We start from the raw sequence: 20,705 nt of genomic DNA, 5'->3' as shown, positions 1-20,705 counted from the left end.
CCCCCCGGTTTCCACCTTGTGTGTGCGTCAGTCCATGTATACGTGCTCTTCCATTGCAGAATCATAGTCCATGGCTCACGGAGACTACTACGCTTCGGGGGATTTGGACGTGCACCAGGACCCAAACAGATCAGAGTCCACCATCTGTCTGCCCTCGCCGTCTGCCAACAAGCGCGCCTCGACCTACTATCCCAAGGCTGGGCCCAAGGTGCTCGAGGAGCCCAACCTCGACCCTTTCTATCTTGAACGCTCCCTGGCAGCGACACCGACGGGCGACTCTCGCAATGCTAGATACACCAAAGATAACCACCAATACTACTCGCTTCCTCTGCCCCAAAAGACATATCAAACCAACGAAACATACGTCAAACGCTCAACAATAACCCAGCTGGAACACGAACACAGCTTGAGATTCCACCGATACACCTCCTCTACTTCCTCTGGAGAAGAGCCGAAGCCTCTGCATAGCAAGCAGGAGTCGTTCAGCTCCGTGCAAACAGGCGGCACCACACCGGACCTTACCCCAAGCAGCTCCTTCTCTTCCGATTACTCTACTCCGGTCTGCCCTGACGCCGTGCTCAAGGCGACAGAGCAACTATACAAACACGCGCAAAACGCACAGACAGAACACCGTTCTCGCTACTGTCTACCTGCTCCTACACCTCCTCAATACGCTCCTCCACCTATCCCAGTGGATACAGATACGCGCTCTACTACTCCCGCTCCTCCATCTTCAAGTCATTCTACCAAATCTTTCAACATGCGGTCCGAGGAAACTGCAGCTCCCTCCTCATCTCGTCGGAGGAAGCCGCATCCAACCCTGCCCAACCTTTCTCGGGGTACCAGCACCCATAGCTCCCGCCGGAAGCAATCTAGCCCTGGCATAAGGTCACCACTGGACCCGTCCATGATCTCGCCTCCATGCCTGTACAACCCTGTCACCATGGAGCCTCATGCGACGCATTTCGATCAGGCCCTCTTCATTCCCGCCAATGACTGTCCCAGCCCTGTTCCCAGCCCGGTAGCCAGCTCGCCTCCCATCTCAAGACAGTGGACAGCTACATCAATGGAACGTCCATCGACATCCACCATGGACCCCTACTGCGAACAATCCGTGTGGGAGTCCGATTCAGATACCGAGTCCATCGGCCGCAAGTCTATCTCTCGCAGAACCAACGACACCCTACGGAAGGTACGCAGCCGCGCCAAACTGCGCACGGCCAAGTCACATCCCAAGTTTCATGCTAGTGTCGACGACCAGACACTCGAGAAGTTCCCCGTCATGCCAGATGACCCCTTGAGCGAGCCATGCTTCGACTTCCTCCGAAGTGCCAGTTTCGACCGGCCTCGCCCCAGCATGAGCCGGGAGGCAATTCCTCGTGGTCTGCAGACATTACGCCTTGTTGCACCCTCTTCTACATCCTTGCTCCGACCCCGGTCCCGGAATGACAGCAATGCGCAAGAGAGCGACCTCGACCGCACAGCCGCTGCCGCCTTCCAGGCCAAGTTCCGCCGTCGCCAGCGCTCAGACGAGTCTTCGATTCCGAGCACACCGTCAGTCAAAGAACAATTGACCTCCCTCTGCTACGAGCAGACCTCAGAGGAGCCCCTTGACGAGGAGAAGGCACAGCCTTTCTACCGGCGCGTGATGGAGTCAATACGATCCCTCAACTGCCACCGACCATTCGCCAGGTCAAATTCAGCATCAAAATAATGTCGTCTTATTTCTCACATCGTGCGGAGTTTTTGTCTTTTCTGTTTTCCTTGATGATCAGCCATCTGTTTTCTGTTTCTCTCAACGATTATCGCCACGATTTCTGATGTATTTTCTCAATGTGTTTTATGATGTACGAGCACAACAGCTGCTCACACGCTCTTTTGATGTCTGCTTTTCTATTATATCTTTTTCGCCACTCGCTTCTGATCCGAGTGGTGAAGTCCTCCCAGAGGCGGACCTAATGAATCCGGAAACACACATCTGGAAACCCTCGACACGATTTCATGGAAGAGGACCAACCATGCTTTATGAACGAAGTCACGTACGAACACTGAAGCTAAGGACTGGTGTGTCTGGCCTCTAACTGTCATTCCTGTCCTTGATGTTTTTCCTTTTTGTTTTCATGTCTCTCTGACTCTTCCAGTCATTTACGTTTTTTTTTTGTCTCTACCGTGGTGTTCTCCAACACTTATTTGGTCTTTACGTCCTTGTCTTGGTCTCTCTTTCACTTGGTTCGTCCCGTGCTTCGTTTCGTTTCGTGTCTCTGTCCTCAGATTCTTTGGGTTGTCCATGATTGAAAAACTACAACTTGTTTCTCTGTGTGTGTGAGAACCCCTTCAATAATAATTTCTACATAACGGGAATATGGCGCTGCAAACGCCAATTGGCTAGCATCTCTGGGTTTATTTTGGGATGGTTCGGCGTGTGTATTAGACAAGATAGAAATTAAAAATGCATTATTACAATGTATTATTCTCTCCCTTCTTTCCACTCTGGAGTAATGTGAGCTGCTACCTTAGACTACCACTGTAGTGGGGTTGTTGGCAGGGTAATGAGATAGAGTTATCTGTCGACGACTGGAATGCGGCGGTCCATGGAGGGGTTAAGCGGTAGGACTGTGGAGGTATTCGAGAATACTACTGTCTCTGAACAAGTCCTTATCTGCGATCTGAGGGTATGAATGGTCATGATCATTCGTTTATCTCTAGCATCTACATACCCCTCTGTTGAGTCTGGACTACCTTCCTGTATCTTTGCCTCGCATTCCTTGAACCGCTGTCGTGTTGGATCTCACATTGCCGCACGAAATACACAGCACCAACCCGTCTTTCTTCACTAGCAGCTAGGCTACCAAAAAGCCTCTTGTTTCATTCCATTGCCTTTCCCGACATTGTGCAGAATATCTATACTGTTCGACGATGGCCCCTGTAGATGTATGTACCCCACTATCCAGATCGGATCCTCTCTGCTTGCAGCTACAGCTACATACATATGCCCTGCAAATGTAGGTAGTAACAGGGGTCAGACCCCGGATACTGGGTCCTTAGGAAAAGGGGGTTGACAGGTTAATTCGCAGAAAGTACTGTGCATCCTGTAGTGGGGAGCTTTGGGTTGAACTGTGGGGGTCTGCACAGAAGAGGCGTCGGAGGCTCTAGACCCTCTGTCGGGGAGCTGTCAAGTGCTCTGGCTGCAAAGGTCCGTTTCAGGGGATTCTTCTTCGGACGAGAGATAGCATTGCCTGGGTGTGTGAGGACGTGGATGTGTTTGGGGGGAAGGTTAAGTTCTGTGCTGTCTACCCCACGGCTACGGCAACAACAATATCTAACTCAAACCAATAAACCAACCCACACTGTCCTAGACAATGACCAATTTTGCCAACGAAATGTTCTGTACAGCCACAGACAAAAGCACAATGAGGCTGAGTCGACTGTGGCGATGATACATGTCCAGTCGGATGGGTTGACTGCATCCGCGTATCCCTTGCCTCGATGCTCTCAACATCTAGACTCTGCCAAGAGACGTTTTACTTTTGTTTTACCTCGGCTGGAAATCGAGAATGCTTACTTGTATATGAGATTGGAGCGGAATCGGCTATTCTATCTACTATACACTGTGTACTCATTTCAGATATCACAACCTGGTACCACTTCATGATCACACACAACCTGAAGAGCACATTTCTCCGATGGATATCTGGCAGATAACGGCTGACAGGGGTCTGCTGTTTGCCTGACCCAATACGGAACTGTACATATACATCCAGACCTGTCCAGTCGGAAGGAACACGCAAGGTACTGCAGTCGACACACCACGGGCTGCACCGGGAGCAACTTCCCCGAAACACCCCAGGGTGTCAGGTTTCAGATCAATTTGACTTTTGCAAAGGGAGTTCCACTTTCCGGAAACATCTTCATGCAGACAAACAGATCAACTAGGCCACTTTGTATCGGGATCTGGTCTGATGCGGCCCGAGCTAGGCCGTCTTGGAACTGATCCTGCCGCTGTGTCTCATGGTTGAGATGGTTTATAGAATGGGTGCAACCGTGCCTTTCTTGAGACCACCGAGAAAGCGACAAAGTTGAATAGTACCGTAGCAACGCCGTCCCCAAGCTATACACCATCATCGACTCAGCCCAATGTCTCGGAGAAAAAAAAAGCTATTTGATCAGCGCTCCGGGCCGGCCATCCGCAGCCCGCCCGTCGCATATGCCTTGCAGCTGCAGCGTCGTCCCGGTGTTTGGGTCTCAAGTCGGCACAGGGACAGTCGCGTCGCGTCCTGCAAGCAGACAGGGCCTTGTTCCAAGCTGCCCTGTTGCAGCGAAGGTAGGCCCACACCTTCTCCTTGGAATACTGTCGTCACGTACCCTGGCGCGCAGCCAGGAAAACAAGAACCCTCTCAGCTCTGCGCGGCCTTGCTCTCCCTATCGCCCTGGCTCCGTTCCTTCTCCTTCTCCTTCTCCTTCTCCTTCTCCTCTAGGGCCTCCATATTCTCCTCCCATTGCGGCACAGCAACCCTTTCCTCCCACCTCGCAATGACAGCATCTCCCTTCTGAGCAAGTTGGGTCTCCGCGCGCTCCCCTGTTTTCTCAATAGTTGCAGGCGACCCTGCCTCGGCCCCTGTAAAGACCGACTGCACGTCCAGCTCCTTGACAGCCATCTGGTATAGACTGAGCACCTGCTCTTTCTTTTTCCGACGCGCTTCGGCCATCTCCACACTGGTTGAGTCGTCCGTAGATATTTCCGTGCTCATGCTCATGCCCTGTGGTGGCGGCTTTTTGACCACCCCCGAGCTCGATCGATCCTCCAATCCATGCAAAATCCCCTCTAGAATCCCAAGAACTGTTCCTGCTCTCATACCCAGCTGCGCGCCAACGGGAAATCCCGCATCAAATCCACGCTGTACATGCTCGCTCTTCGATGCGGAGACTCCGTCGCGATACCCCGCGGTGACGTGCTGTCGGCGTAGCGACGGGAGGTCGGAAGGCTCGGCCGTGGCGTTGGAGTCGGGATTATTCCAAACGCGCTCGTCTCTTCTTTCTGGTGGTGGAGAGGAGCCGAAAATATCGTCTAGAGAATTGTCCACCGCGTCGGAGTGGGTTGAGGTCATGGTTGTGGCGGGGGATGGTGGGGTGGATGTCGTATCGGAGTTGGAGTCTGCCTGAACCGATGTCATGGTCTGATGCCACGATAGGACTGTATATAACTACCCAGTGTGGATGGGCAGTCAGTCAATGATTGAAGTAAGTCAGTGTCTGGAAGAGAAGAAAGAGGAAAAAAAAGACGATGATGAGCGGGACGATCTTCACGGCTCCACTTGATCACCAACCAACATTGTCAGCGTAACTGACAGTGCTATTATTGTCATCGGCATCAGATGCTCCCAACTGGGGGCTAAAAGCATTCGGCGGGTAGAATCCTCCGAGTTAGTTACCAGATCCATAGATGTTTCTACGATACAATCCTTCTCACGATAACTACATCCTCCCACTCCACTTCACGCAAATCAACTAAGCCACCTCGAAGCAGCATACCCAGAGCTCCCCACCGACAAAACCACCAACGCAGAACTACGCACGCCCAGCAATCCAGAGAAGTAGCGATGCGCGTATATCGACTTCTACATACATACTACCTGGGATCTTACTTATACTCTATCTAGACAGCTTATTGAATAGAACAATGCCATACCAAATCTAATTTGTTTCACCCACGAGTCTATGGACTCTATATGCAGACCCAAACACAAAAATTCAAGTTGTATCAGTCACGCTCATTGCTCACCAGTCGCCACGCGCGCAGTGGCAGACTCTGCAGCCTCATAGCGGCCGGCTTGATGAACATGATAAAAGTGACGGTGCCGATGAGCACACAGATCATGTTAGTGAGGTAGTAACCGTCGCGTTCAGTATGACAGACCCCGCCGCCGTTGATGCAGCGGTTCTTTTCAGGCTCAATGGCACAGGAAAAGGCGGAAGTGATGACCTCGCCTTTCAGGTTGGAGGCCGGAGGGGCCACGGTGGGAGGGATGCAAGTAGCCACGGTCAGGAGGTCGACAAGCTTAAGGACGAAAATCCGTGGAAATGTTCCGCCCAGATTGGAGACCCTAATATACTTGTTAGTGGCAGACTGGAGCAGAGTAAGGAGTTTACGTACGTTGCTAAGAGGGTCATGTATGTTCCCCCAATGGCTGGGTCGGCAATGCGCGCATGGAAGGCTGAGATGGACACGAACATGACCGTGTTCATGAATGTTGAAACCACATGCTCCAAAATGACGGTCAACAAGTACCAAACCGGGACGGCATCGTCGTGGCCACCGGGATAGATGATGACGGTGAATTGAGCCAGCACGGCAGCTGCCAGCCGGCCGGAAAACGCCCATCCCCATAGACGCATCGGAGTATATTCAGTGGACCATTTGCCGGCATAGTAGCCCAGCATGATCTCGAAGGGGAAATCAATCAGGACCACCAAGGCCATGTTATCCTGACCAAAGCCCTTGTCGAGGAGTTTCAGGCTGGTCACGCCGTCATTGGCCTGGAAACCAATCTTTGCAATCAGATGGATGAAAATGATAGTCTGAATGTTCTTCAGCTTCAACACATTCCACATGCTCTTGTAGACATCCATGATGCTATCGCGCTCCTTGCTGCGTTCCTCCCGCTTGAACAGGGCCAGACCAAGAGTGACGATCAGATACGACCACCCCCAGAAAGTGAGATAGGAGCCCAGGGACAGCAAGCCGCCCTCACTCGGGGTGCTGCGGAACCACCTATTGGCAAAATCTTGCGAGTTGAATGCGAGGAATACGGTGTACGACAGGAAATGACCGGCCGTCAAGCCCACGGTTTGCGCCGTCGACGCGTAGGAGATATTCGGCGGAGACATCAGGCTGATGGCCCATCCATCCACCGCGATATCCTGCGTAGCGCAGAAAAACACCAGCGTAAACCACCAGTAGGTAAAATTCCAGACGCCCGCGCCACCGTTCGCCCCAGCCTTCTCCATCATGTCCCCGATGTGGCCACCCAGGTAGATCATCGCTAGGCCGGCAATAACTTGGACCGGAGTGATCCAGCTCTTCCGGCGTCCGAACCGAGTGCTCCAGACCGCGTCAACGATAGGACTCCAGAACAATTTGAGGGAGTATGGGTACGAGGCGAGTGAGAACACGCCAATCTGACCGTAGGAGAGGTGTGGCTTGAGCAGGAAAGGCACCGAACCAGTGGCCAGACCCATGGGCACGCCTTGCAGGAAATATAGCAGGCACAGCAACAGGAAATTGTGTCGGTCACTGGCGGGGAGATTGTGGAAGCTCGTGTTGGACATGGCGGGCGTTTGGGGCGCGGGAGTATCTTCATCGAGGGAGAAGGTGTCGCGCGACATGAGGCGGCCGGTTCGCACAGACGAGTCCTCCGCCGAAGTGTCCCGCTTGCGCATTTCGATGTTGCTGTTCATGGTGCCGTTCGCATGGCCGTTCTGGCCGGTCGCCACGTGCAGGCTGGGTTTGGAGCGCCGTCGGGTGAGGCTGCCGTTCTTGCGTGTCATTGATTTTGGGGAGGGCAAAGGTGTATCGTGGGCGAAAAACGCGGGTCCTCGAACGTGGGTATGTGTAACAGATGGGACGGAGTCGCGTGGGGGCTCGTTGTTACAGGAGCTTGGTCAGTTCGATGCACCAATTCCGATTCACTGGAGGACAGGTGTCCAGGAGCGAATGAGTGGCCAATGTTTCGTTAGTGACAAGGGAGAGAAGGAGGGAATGCTGGATGAGAGAGGGCGAAAGGCATGTTCGGGGAAAAAGACGCGAGAGGCAAGCTGGCCTTAGCGGCGGCCGAGAACACAACTTACTTAATTCGGGATCTAGAGTCACGAGGGAGCCGCATTTGTAATAGATGGTTTGTAAGATGTCCGAACATTTTCTTCACGAAAGAAATAAGCAATCATCCCTCCTCTTCCTCTTCTCCAGCTTCGGCATTCTCCATCAGCTTCATCAACTCACTCAACACCCGCTGGAAATCGTCATCATTGGGGCTACTGAATTTCACGAGGTCTGAATGATTACGATTCAACGGATGGGTGTTGACATGTCCTGCACTCCACAACTCTCCATCCGTGGCCGAATCTTTATCAACTAGGATTTTCTTCGGGGTACCTGCCATCTTCCATTGTCCATTGTCAAGCTGAGAGACGGTCAGTATTTTTGCGGGAGATACCAATTTTGAACATACCTTCATGGGCCAGAAAGATGGCTCCATTTCATAGAAATATATGATTTTGGGCTTTCGGTTCGCAAAATTGGACTTAAACTTTCGACTGAGTTCTTGCAATGTCTGTGACTGATAACTGATTGATTTAACCAGAGACTCGTTGGGCTGGCCTTTGATCATGGCTTCCAGCACCTTGATATTCATGCCGTGACTGGGGACGCCAAAGAACAGCGCCCCGTGGAGATTGTCGATAAAACTGCCCAATTCTGGATGTTCCTTCTCTTGCAGTAGCGCCTAGACGTTGTTAGGATCGGTGGTATGCTCGATAGATTATACATACCTCTTTTACGGTCAACCCGCCTAGACTATGGGCAATGAAAAAGGAGGGAACTGCGAAGGACGCCCCCAGACGGGGCGATGCAGAGTTCAAAGTAGACGGAGAACGTCTTCTGGTCACATTCCGCATTTCACTTCGGAGTAACACTCCCAATTCTTCCAGGCTCTGGGTTGACTCGTTCCCATCGAGCTTGGTCTTGGAGCCGTAAGTCATAATTCTGGCATATGGAAGATGTTTCGATAGCGCATCTAAAACCCACATGAACGATTCGGTTGTTCCTTTGTGCTTGAAGGACCCCCAGGCGTGGCCGCCAAGGCCGGCAACGGCGCAAATGCTGGAACGGGTTTTACTTTTAGTACTTATTTCAGTCGCCAAAGAAACGGGACTCACTCGATGGTGTGAGGGATGTTCCGAGGAGGCGCGTAAAGGACAGTCACTCCACGGAAGTGTGTGTCAACGGTAATGTGTGTGTCATCATGCTCGGAAGTTGGTTCAAAGATCCATTCGTCTCTTCCTCCTGTTAAAAGGCAGGTCGGTGTAGGTTTTAATGAGATTACTGCCACTTTGGATTCTCCTGTGTAGCTGATGGCAAGGGACTTGACGCGCCCAACAATGCTGGCTTCGAGATCGAGCTTGCGGCCTATGAAAGACAGCAGATCGGAACTTGAACAATCAAGCTTTATGCCTCGAATCCGGTAATCCAGATTCTTTGCCTCCATAGAAGGAGGTGGAGGGGGGGATTCCACAGAAGGAGGTGGAGGAGAGGATATCTGTGATTGAATGCTTGTACCGCTAGACGGCTTCATCGTTGGCTGCGGCGAGGGCAACCTGGGAGACTTTGGTTCATCCAGGGCACTTAGATCGAGGCCAGCAAAGAATTTCTCCAATGCGTCTTGAAACAATTTGGCATCTTAATGATTATATGAGCAAAGGGCGTTGCTGATAGGCAATAGAGATTGAAATCATACCATCAGATGTTGAGAACTCGATCCTCAGGTAAGCCATGGAGGTCAGGAATCGCGTATCCTCTATAGGCAGCTCCTCCTCTGCAAGAGTATCCGTGCTTTCTTGTGATTGCTCGACGACGGGGCGTGGATGTGGCACGGCCCCAGATGAACGGAAAAAGTCGCTCAAACGCCGTATAATGCTAGGGTCACTCATCGATGACCGAGCTCTCTTTTTCCTGTGAGAGGAGAATTCAACACGGATTTTGTTGCTCGATTCACTTGCGTATATTGAAGAGGAAAGCATGCCAAGGGAAATGTCCGTATGATAGTATGGCTTGCTGTGCTCGACTAAAAAAGACAGTGACCAATTCTGGTTATAAAAATCAGACCAGAGCTTTAAAGGTTGAGCAGTACCCTCTATACCGCGCCCAGAATTGATCTTCTCGACTTGAAAGGTGCGCCGTAAAATTTTACCCCGAAGCGCACATTGGAAAGCAACTGCATCAGAAGATGAATCGAATTGGTAAGATGGCTTGCGTCCCTCATAACGCCAGGTTACTGCCCCGTCGCTCTCATCAACAACGCACGGTTCGAAAAGCCGAATGTCCGAGGTGTGGAAAAGCCGATGCTTCGTGTACGGATGTATTTGATTGATCGAGGGAACTGGTTTTGTTAGCACTTTTATACCTTTGTTCTTAACCGCACGGTATAAAAAAGAGAACTTACGGTGCTGTACAATCCCCCACTCTGCGCCCTCTTTGGTACTGACTATCCACCTTGTCCCAGACTTGGTAACGACATCGACGGTATATAAAATCTCCTCTTCGCCATTGGGGTCCAATCGACTAATATCATCTTGTCAGTTATCTTACCTATACAGGGGGAAAACAAAGCCTTACAGAGTTGCTAAGCCGGTGCCTTCATCATGGCTATAGACACGTCTCCGAATAGTGGGACTCAGTGACTCTGTACGATACGCAGTCTGCCGCTGCTTCAAGGTCTGCTGAGAATATTCCCGAAGATGTTTTTTGTCCTTTACTCGAAAGTCCATGGAGAACATTAAGTGTGTTCCCTGTGAAGGCAACTCATGCTCTCGAAATCGGGCAGTGATCAACTTCCAGAGCTGTTCACGCTGTGTTGTATCCAGCGGTGGAGCTATTACTCTCTTGAGAGCTTCATTGAGTTCAACAAGATGTCGGAAGAGCGGCCAAGTATTCTCCTCGACAGGAATATGCTTTGACGGCGTCGTGCTGTCATACTGTGGAGGACGTCCGTTGGTCATCCCTTGCGGGAGTCGATGCATGTCGGAAAGTCGTATGGCAGTTGAGTAGAGGTTCCTATAGTTTTGAGCTAGGTTAGACCATTTCCAAATAAAAGCCGAAAGATAATAGGAGCTCACAGGATGATGTCGTCAATCTTTGCATTCATGATATGAAGCTGCAGCGTCACGCGCCTCTCGAGAATATCCAGATCGGCGCTGGTATATACATAGCAGGCATTTTGATGCAGCAGCGTTGGCTGCGGGACGGTACCTTCGTGAAACCAGCTTGGATTGTGGTGGAAGAAGTCGTTGCACTCGTCCCATGTTTGCTGAAATTCGTGGTAAAGCTCTAGGGTGGTATGTTGGTGCCTAAGAATCCTTTGAAAGCACCTGAAAGTAGAGTAGAAAGCATGGAAATTTTGGGCTGTAGTTTGAAGCTTTTCGGGGGGGAATGATGCAAGTGGGCCTGCTTCGGCACAGGCAGTCCAGACCTTGGACATGCTGGAAATAACAGACATCGGAGAATTTCCAGGAGGAAAACAATATTAATACCGTCCATGCTGTTCCAACGTATGTCCTACCTCCCACTGTAATCCAATAACGATCGTGAAACGAGTGAGGCTCTATCGACTAGCAGAACACGTTGCTCATCTGAACGCGTTGACTGGTTGTGTGTTTCGTCGTGTGTTGGACGAATCGCGATGAAAGGCGCAGCGCTAGTGGGAATTGGGGCGCGGACATGAGTACTGCACAATCAGCTGAGCGGCGCTCGTATTCACTCGAATGTGCAGTAACTTGGGAGATAATCAGAAATCTCCTTTCTAATAACATGTTGGGTCATTCCAAGCTTCCCACGCGGTCATGGCGAGTGTCCATCCAACTGGCCGTGAATCCAACAAAAATGTGTCGACCTGGAAGGCAGTAGGCGAATGGCTGCCATTTCCCTTCGGCGATCATCCATGGTGGATGGATGGCACCACTCGTGTGGTGGACGAAAAGGAGGACAATCCCCGCGACTGGCGGCTCGGAGTGATTAACATCTTTGACAACAATGGTTTCGACTTTCAGGTCTTCATCGTCGCTGCATCGGGCTTCCTCACGGACTCTTACGCCCTCTTTGCAACGAACGTGATCCTCCCGATATTGGCTTTTTTGTACTGGCCAAACCAAACAAACCGCCAGCCAGAACTCTACATCAATGTTGCGACGTTGGCTGGCTCGGCCTTTGGACAATCACTCTTTGGCTGGCTGACAGACCGACTCGGACGACGGAAGCTTTATGGACTTGAATTGGCCCTGGTGATTTTTGCCACGCTTGGAATGGCTCAAGCATCAACCGGCATGTACAACAATATGCACATTTTGAGTTGGATTGTATTCTATCGCTTTTTCCTCGGAATGGGGATTGGCGCCGAGTACCCTCTGAGTGCAGTGATAACGGCCGAGTTTGCTAGCACGAAATATCGTGCCAAGATGATGGCAGCCGTGTTTCTGATGCAGCCACTGGGACAATTGCTAGCGGTCGCCGTGGGTTGGGGGGTCATGGCAGGGCTGATGCGGTCGCGAGGCCTACAAGGACTTCCAGACCACGGGCCAGCCTTCGAGAAGCTTCCGGTAAAACAGCAACAGCTGATTCTCTCGACACTGGATAGCGTCTGGCGGTGGGTGGTTGGAGTTGGTTGCATCCCTGCTCTCCTGGCCATCGTCTGGCGATTTTCCATTCCCGAGTCCCCTCGATATACCATGGATGTCGCTCATGACCCTCTACAAGCATTTTCGGCGACAAAACGTCAATTTCGTCGCACAGCGCACTTGATAGAATCTGCATCTACGTCATTTGAAGGGGGCTACGAACCCAGACAACTTAGCCCTAGGATAATCGCAGATTATCCCTCCCCGGCACGGTCACCCCGGTTATCACCCCGGTTAGATCGTGAAGATACTCCAAGTTTTCGGGATTTCTTCTTTGAACAAGGCAACATCAGGTTTCTTGCAGCTACATCCATCTGCTGGTTATTGCTCGATTTCTGCTTCTATGCACTGGGAATCAACTCTTCACGCCCTCTTGCTGCTCTCTGGGCGTCCCATGTTGCCAACGTTACGACAGTCACCACGCTACCGGCAACAGCCACTAGCATCACGATTCCTGTTACTCAAGCAGTGACTGCCTATGGAAGCGTCTATAATCTGACCACCTCCATTATCGCAGATCTTCCGCCTGTGACAGCCACTTTGACTACTGCTGCGCCTGCCACTTACTCCGGTCTCAATGTGCCTGACTATCTGAATACCTGGGATCCGACATACAACATGTTTGAAGAGATATCGAAGAATTCGAGGTCTTACATCTACACTATTTCTATCAGCTCTTTGGTTGGTAGCGGGCTCCTTATCTGGTTGATTGATTATATACCTCGGAAGATGTGGTTAGTGTGGTCGTTCCTTCTACTGGGTGTTCTGTTTGCCGTCTTAGGGGGTGTTCTAGTAGCCACTGAATTTACACCTGGGCATTGGGCAACTGTGGTTCTTTATGCCTTGTGTCAACTGATTTTCAATCTCGGTAAGTTTGGTTCGAATATAAGCCTTCGAGATTCAGGAATACTAACTCGTGCGCACGCAGGTCCAAACACTTTGACTTATATCGTGAGTGTCTCCAGCGCTTTCGCATAAAACAAACTGACAATGCTAATCACAGATTCCTGCCGAGATTTTCCCGACCAGATTTCGCGCCACCTGCCACGGCATCTCCGCGGCTTGTGGAAAGATCGGCGCAATAATTATCCTCATTGTGACCGAGAAAACAATGCTCAACACCAATCCCAAGGCCCTGGATAAGCTACTTGGGGTATTCTCTGTACCACTAGCCTTTGGCGCACTATTTGCATGGGCTTGGATTCCAGAACTGCAGACAGCCCCGATTGATCCTCCACGGGCCCTCCGCTGGCCTCGGCTGCCGAACAAGAGCCTGGAACAGCTGGCAAGGGGATGGACCTACGCAAATGGCACGGATTCAACGCGAGATCCCCATTCTCAAATGCCAAGAGGCGAGAACCAAAGACTAGGTTTCTCAAAGAAGATATCTGATCTGTGGGGCTCTTTTCGATATGGTGGCAGACGAAGAGTTTTGACCACAGAAATACTTTCTGAGAGTTTGACAACAGTGGATGAACATGCTCCACCGCAAAATGGTCTAGACGATTGATTTTGCGGAAATTTAGACTTGTACCCAATGACTCATTTGCGTTGCTTGTACTTCCAAGCTACAAGCTACCGTACATAAATTTCACTCCACTTGGCAGTTTTACTGACCAGACAGGTGTCTACTGAAGTTACCCAAGCACAGTTTTGGATAACTAGTGAGACCGGGCAGCCAGATCAGAAGAGAAAGCGATGAAGACATCCAATTTGAGTGCTTTAGACGACGGGACTTCCAAGTTAGAGAAGGGAAGGGAAAGAAAGGGATGAAGCAATCGGCATCAACCATGTCAACAAGGACAAGATCAGAAAGATCAACTCTCGGGAGATCTGCAACTGCATACCGGTACAGCAATATTCGAAATCGGCTTCCACATTAATGTCGAACATAAGGCATTGGAAGGCAGCGCAAATTCTATTTAAAGGGTTAATCCTCTCCATACTAACATGCTCTCTGTTTACGTGAAATAATTGTTCCTCATACTGGTATCGTCAGCCGTAAATTTCCGACTCCATGCGGCTCCACATTTCGGAGCCGCCGAAATATCGACGTGCGATGTGTGTTTCTAGGCGTTGGAGCTGAAACCGCGCCAAGCCGAGGCCAAGTAGGTGCCCTATAACACTTTCTTTTGACGACCACATGCAACAGTATTTTCTGAAGGTCTCCCAAGGCCCGCGACTCATCGGCAACCAAAAGGGGTGAAAGGAGGCCAGACGGGCATTTAGGAGAGTGGGGGCCGTTGGGGGCCGTCGAGTCAGGTCTTAAAATGCATTAAGCTCCGTTAGACATAATCCTGGCGTAACTCTCGAGCACAGAGCAAGTGCGTCCTGGCCTGAAAGTTCACAGCCCCTGTCCATTTTGACGGCTCAATATACCTTTGGATAGGTATGGCCTCCCGCAAGAAGATTCGCGAAAGCTCTAGAAGTTGCGAGAACTGCCGGGCTATCAAGCGCCGCGTGAGTATCATTCTGTCTTCTCCCGTCTACTGGGCCAGTGCTAATTTCGTCTTTCTACAGTGCGACAAGAACCTTCCCCATTGTGGACAGTGCATTCGTACGCGCACCAAATGCCTTGGGTACCGAGATGAATGGGCACTCGTCTTCCGCGACCAAACCGAACGTACCATAAAACGGGTGAAGGAGAAAAATACGAAGAGGGCGGCCTCAACTGATGCTGACTACTCGGCCCTATTCGCCCACGACCTAGATTCCAGCGCGGATCAGATAGACGTCAACTATTTCCTCGAACTCCAATACTTTAATCGGCCACAACCGTTGGCCCTATCGCAGAGCTCTAACCTAAACCAGACTATTGTCTCAGGCCCGATGATGCGCGACCAGGTCTTTTCGTTCTATTTGAGAAACTACTTTCCTCAAAAGAGAGAACAGACGTATAATATTGATATGTCGCAATTTGTTATCTCAGGCATCTACGCGCTCCCTCAGAAGAGTCCGATGCTAGAGAAGGCCTGTTCCGCATTGTCATGCGTTTTCCTAGGCAAGATTCATCATCGTCAACAGATCTTGCAGCATGGGCTTCGGCTATACAACCATGCAATTCGGCAGCTGGCAAATGCAATTAGTCGTAATGCTTTTACTGATGACATCGTGTATACTTGTGTCATTTTCCAGCAAGTTCAGGTAAGACGATCTTTTTTTGTTATTCAAAGGTGCTAGTTTGTAACACACATCGATCTAGACTCACCATTGTCCACACAGCCTCAGGGAATGGATCACTCATATAGATGGGCTAAGCGCAATTATGAGATACTATGGCCCGAAAACGCTTACAACTCCGCTACTAGCCGCTATTTTTGGCCAATACCAGAAATCTAAAGTGGTAAGAAAATGCTAGAGTCTATCTCGCTCTCTATGAAGCGACTATTCTCTAATTATCGTTATAGGTGCTCACAGGGTTTATGTTTCTATCTGAGGAGACAATAGCGTGGCTTAAGGAACCCAATGAAGGTGGACTATGGTTTGAGAGCATCGGGCTTCTTACAGAGATATCGCGTATTGCTACGGCTATTAACGCTACTGACGTCTCTGATCACGATACTTGCAAATCTCTGCTAGACGATTGCTTGGCACTTGAAAAGAGTCATATGGATTTCTGGATGCAAATTAATCAAAATATTGACGGAGAGCCTCCGACATACGCCCGCGGTGAATTAAAGTCAGGAATAACTTCTACGAATGATTTATTCGGCCCCGCCTATCGCTTCTCCTCCCTCAATGATGCCATCCTACATACTTTCCTCTGGCTGTCGTTGTCCTTTGTCTATCTTCTGATTCGCAAATGTCGGACTCTTATTATGGCCGATATGCCTAATAGTTTTCCAATTGACGATATCGAAGATAGAGCACGTCGCCTTTCCATGTTATATGTCACTAAGGCGATTAGATGCCTTCCATACTGTGGGCAAGAGGGCATGAATTCATGGAGCATCTCTTATGGGGTGTTTGTTGCATCCCAAGCCTCACGGGCATACATTCACTCCAAGGATTGGGAGCGGTTTCTGTGGGCCCAAGATGTTTTTATCTACATGGAGCGCGCAGGCTTTGACAATGCTGGTCGATTTCATGACATCTTTCGGAACTATTGGTTTGAAAGCCACAGACATGATGCCTACAGAGTTTTAAATTTCAGAAAGCTGGATAATGAGCATAAAGCGTCTCTCCATGGAGTGACGGAAGGCAACGTGTCGAAAGCGGCTATGTACGACGGCACCGACGGACTGCCTAGATGAGATGATTGATATCTACTACACTGCGTCTGATCACTTGAGAACGGAGCGAACAAGAGGATATGGTGGTATAGGAGAATGCAGCTGTGATGAGCCTATGGGGTTTGTTTTTGTGACGTTTGAGTAGTTTCATTATTTTCAGTTTCGACAGTAACAATTATCTATACACAAACGCACAGACGTCTTTTAATAAAAGCATCTAGAAAATATCACAAAACCACAATTGAATATTGGTACAGCTGTCACCATCCCTCATGAAATCCAAAGAGCAGAAAGGGATATTGAACAGCAGACCCTTAGGAGGTGCGGAGAAGGGTTTCGGTGAAGGGTCCAGTTCTTTGGGTAACCGCCTGAATCTTGGGACGCCAACTCGGTTCCAATACAGAGCAATGTATTATAATTAGAATCAGTTGTCAGAGTGGAATTTCCACTAGTAATTTACTAGGATCCGTCTTCCGCATCCTGATCACCCGATCTTCCAGGAATCCAGTCGTCCAGTGCGATTTTCACATTCTAGCGGTTTTTTTACGCTTTCTGCCCCCTATAAAATCCAGCATAATAGCTAGACAGAATACCATCGTTTTCATCATTGTCAGATCAGATAGCCTGGTAGAATTACTAGCTAAATACGCTTATTTTGCACTTCCACAGAAAGTATCCAGTGAAACTGTGGGGAATCCTGGTTAGAACGTTAACATCATCCTCTAGCAGTAGTCTTCGGCGTTCTGCTCCGTTAAACGCCGCGTCTTAAACCACCCCCATCTGTTGCTGCAAAGCTCAAGTAGACTCGGGATTTCCGAGGCCAACAACTTTGATCCCAGCTTCGGGTCCCAGTGGAACCGCCCTGAATGATCGGCTTTTCCTTGTGACCGGTTCCTTGAAGAATAAGTGCTGATCCTCCGCAAATCTGACTTTGTTCGATACCGCCGATCTTGCGTCATTTTTCAATGGATCCGCTTTGAGAAACCTCTAGTCTTGATTTGTTTTCGATCGGCATGTCGGCATGTCGGGGCCTGGTAACCACCGATCGCCACAGTGCTCTCTCAGAAGCCTATGCCACGGGAGTGAGGTTTCGGACTTACGGTTCTCCACAAACGCGAGATCCATCATTTTTCTTGACATCGTTCAACTTGACACAAAACTTCATCCTCCCGCTATATTGACAGCACATTTCATAACATCTGCCGACATAATGATACCGTTGATCGCCCTCGAAGAGCATTATGTCTCGTCAGCAGTCATCCAAGCTCAAAAAATTGACCGTTATGCCGATTTCCCTCCTCATATTCCGGTGAAATTGAAGGCTGTCGGTGACGAGCGGATACAAGATCTGAACGACGGGAAAATCTCGCTTCAAGTTCTTTCGCATAGTCCTGGCATTAGATCTCCAGCGCTTTGTACTGCAGCCAACGATGAGCTTGCGTTAGCTATCTCCAAGAACCCGACCCGATTGGCTGGCCTTGCTATGCTTCCAATGAACAATCCTGCCGACGCTGCAAAGGAGCTTGAGAGGTGTACTAAGGACTTATCTTTTGTTGGTGCCTTAGTGGACAACCATGTTGACGGATGTTTCTACGACGACGAACGTTTCTGGACGATCTTTCAAAGGGCAGAAGAACTGAATGTGCCGATTTATATTCATCCATCTTTTCCAGCCGACCAAGAGCATTACAAAGGTAACTATAGTGACAAGATTGCACTTGCCCTAAGTGCTTTTGGCTGGGGATGGCATTCGGAAACTGCTTTAAGTATTTTGAAGTTATTCGCCAGTGGCTTCTTTGACCGCTTTACTGAAGCTAAAATCGTGGTTGGGCACATGGGAGAGATGATTCCATTCCAGTTTGAGAGAATCATCACTATGGCAGATACCTGGGGCTTGAAGCGAGGATTCAGGGAAGTGTGGAAGGAAAACATATGGGTTACAACGAGCGGCATGTTCGCTCTTCCCCCTTTTCAATGCTTGCTACAGACTACCGATATTGGCCATGTACTATATAGCGTCGATTATCCATTCTCGTCAAACGAGAAAGGTCTCGCATTCGTTGGGGAGGTTCAGAAAAGCGGCTTGCTTTCGGAAGGCGACTTCGAGAAATTTGCCTATCGCAATGCCGAAAATTTGCTCGGCGTGAAGGCCAGGTAGGGCTTTGCAAGGGCTTTTGCTTCGCAACCGAATTCTGTTATCGTGTGTGATCTAGATACCGTACTTATACTGATTCTCTTGTGGGCATCAACTATCAGATCAATGCGCTTAATATTCTCCTTATTCTCAAGGAAAGAAACTAGATTACAGATACAGTGGCGACAACCACCCTAGAGATGAAAGCGCACGTCCTTCCAACGAAACTCCGCCTCCGCCAGAGCACAACACACTACCACGAGACTTCGCACTCTGCTCGTAACGACCCTATTTGGACAGCGCTCCCGCGACCACAGAAATGGAGATACAACATCGGAATTACGCTCACTTTTTATTGACGGAAGCCTTGAAGACCATGGGCTTATAGAGATTGGGTGAACTAGATCCAAGTGATCCAAGTCCGCTACCACCGTAGCGAGCCGGACCCTTCGCGAAGATTGAGATGTGACCGAGAAACAGCTGTAGAGCGAACCGAAACTGCACGGCCCACGACGGACAGTGAAAATCGTACCCAACAGACTCCACAGTGACTGAAACCATGCGCAAACGCTCCGGAGCGCATAGCCGTAGTCTCCAGCATTGGGAGTTCGAAGAAGAGTATGTATGTGAAACCGTCTGGGGTCCTTATTGGTCAGAAAGACCCCGGAACGATGGTAAAACCCGGCAATGACAAGAGGACTCTGGATCCGGAAGTAGAAGGAATCGGCAGCACCGAACGGACCGATCCAGCAAAAATACGTCTCGTAAAAGAAGGACCGGATTTCCTCGAGGTGAATATTCCGCGACGGCTCGGGCAAGTAAAGGAGATACTCGCGTAGAATGTTTAACACCATGTCTTGTTGCGCTATTGCCATTGACGACACGTTGATACCCCTCCACTTCGTCTCCGACTTCTTGGATTCGATGGCTCGGTTCCTACAATTGTAGAGAGACCCGAAAAAGAGTTTCCGCTTAGCCGACAGCAATTGAAAACATACTTCTTGGACAGTGCCAATAAAGAAATGACTGTCTCACCATCGACCACAATCAGCTCTGTGTCGCACGCCGGTCATAGTTTGGAGGCTTCATCCGTAAACTACTCAAAATATCTCAATTGTTTGGTGACCTTTTCATATCTTTGGATTGCTAATGAAACATAGGATTTTATAATCAAATTCAATGAGTACACCGAGGTAGCCGCAAAGGAATAACGAATTTTTAAACACCCGGAGTCTGTCCTGTTTTCAACTCCCTCGATCGTTGCACATTCATTAAGTTCCTCCTCGCAGAGAAAACATTATAAATTGTCAAAAAGCCCCAAACTGAGCCCACAAGCACAACACTCGCCACTGTTCCCACCAGGCTCGCCACTGTAAACACCACTGAAGCACCTTGAAAGCCACCACTGCCTTGCAACCCATTAGTACCTATCCCAACCTGCATTGCGCTCGCGACAATACTGATAAAACCGAACACCGAGAAGAGCCACGCAAAGTTCCGTTCTAGGAATGCCTTTGACCGTGACGGTTCCGCCATGAAGCCGTGAACGAAGTTGTGCATGGTGAAAACATTAGGAGCGAGACGGTAGATGGTATTCAAACGGGAGAGTCGGAGTTCACCATAGTGGTACCTTAGAGAGACTGAGTGGAGTGTTTCGGGATCTATATTTGTGAGGACGTCTGTGACAAACGGGACCCATTTCTCCCAGGTCACGTATGATGGAAGGAGATGTGAGCTGTGTGCAATGGCGAGGTCGGACTCGGAACAGATGAGCCAGCAATAAGACAAAAGGAATCCACATGCACAGTGATAAAGTGATTGGTCCTGAGTCAGGATGCTGCCTTTGTTCATCCAAAACTCATGGCATATAAGATACTCCGGCAAAGGCTTGATGAAGA

General features: G+C 49.8%; 4 protein-coding genes across 4 annotated transcripts; 1 reads left to right on the top strand and 3 right to left on the bottom strand.

Annotated features, from left to right (window-relative positions):
• Positions 1–70: 70 nt before the first annotated feature.
• On the top strand, positions 71–1,714 carry PFLUO_LOCUS260 (uncharacterized protein; the record flags this gene model as incomplete). Its single annotated transcript, XM_073779766.1, has 1 exon — positions 71–1,714. The coding sequence occupies one exon, from the start codon at positions 71–73 to the stop codon at positions 1,712–1,714; it is 1,644 nt and encodes a 547-aa protein (XP_073634358.1).
• Positions 1,715–4,394: 2,680 nt separating this feature from the next.
• On the bottom strand, positions 4,395–5,105 carry PFLUO_LOCUS259 (N terminal; the record flags this gene model as incomplete). The annotated part of the gene is made up of 1 exon (XM_073779755.1): positions 4,395–5,105. The coding sequence occupies one exon, from the start codon at positions 5,103–5,105 to the stop codon at positions 4,395–4,397; it is 711 nt and encodes a 236-aa protein (XP_073634357.1).
• Positions 5,106–5,758: 653 nt separating this feature from the next.
• On the bottom strand, positions 5,759–7,545 carry PFLUO_LOCUS258 (uncharacterized protein; the record flags this gene model as incomplete). The annotated part of the gene is made up of 2 exons (XM_073779744.1): positions 5,759–6,101; positions 6,152–7,545. 2 exons carry the CDS (start codon positions 7,543–7,545, stop codon positions 5,759–5,761), a joined length of 1,737 nt encoding a protein of 578 aa, XP_073634356.1.
• Positions 7,546–7,937: 392 nt separating this feature from the next.
• On the bottom strand, positions 7,938–10,916 carry PFLUO_LOCUS257 (uncharacterized protein; the record flags this gene model as incomplete). The annotated part of the gene is made up of 8 exons (XM_073779733.1): positions 7,938–8,177; positions 8,226–8,498; positions 8,545–8,875; positions 8,932–9,451; positions 9,510–9,587; positions 10,215–10,333; positions 10,388–10,825; positions 10,888–10,916. The coding sequence occupies 8 exons, from the start codon at positions 10,914–10,916 to the stop codon at positions 7,938–7,940; spliced, it is 2,028 nt and encodes a 675-aa protein (XP_073634355.1).
• Between the last annotated feature and the right edge of the window lie 9,789 nt (positions 10,917–20,705).

This window comes from Penicillium psychrofluorescens, assembly GCF_964197705.1.
Source record: "Penicillium psychrofluorescens genome assembly, chromosome: 1".
NCBI lineage: Eukaryota > Fungi > Ascomycota > Eurotiomycetes > Eurotiales > Aspergillaceae > Penicillium > Penicillium psychrofluorescens.
This window is presented reverse-complemented; position numbering and strand designations above follow the sequence as displayed.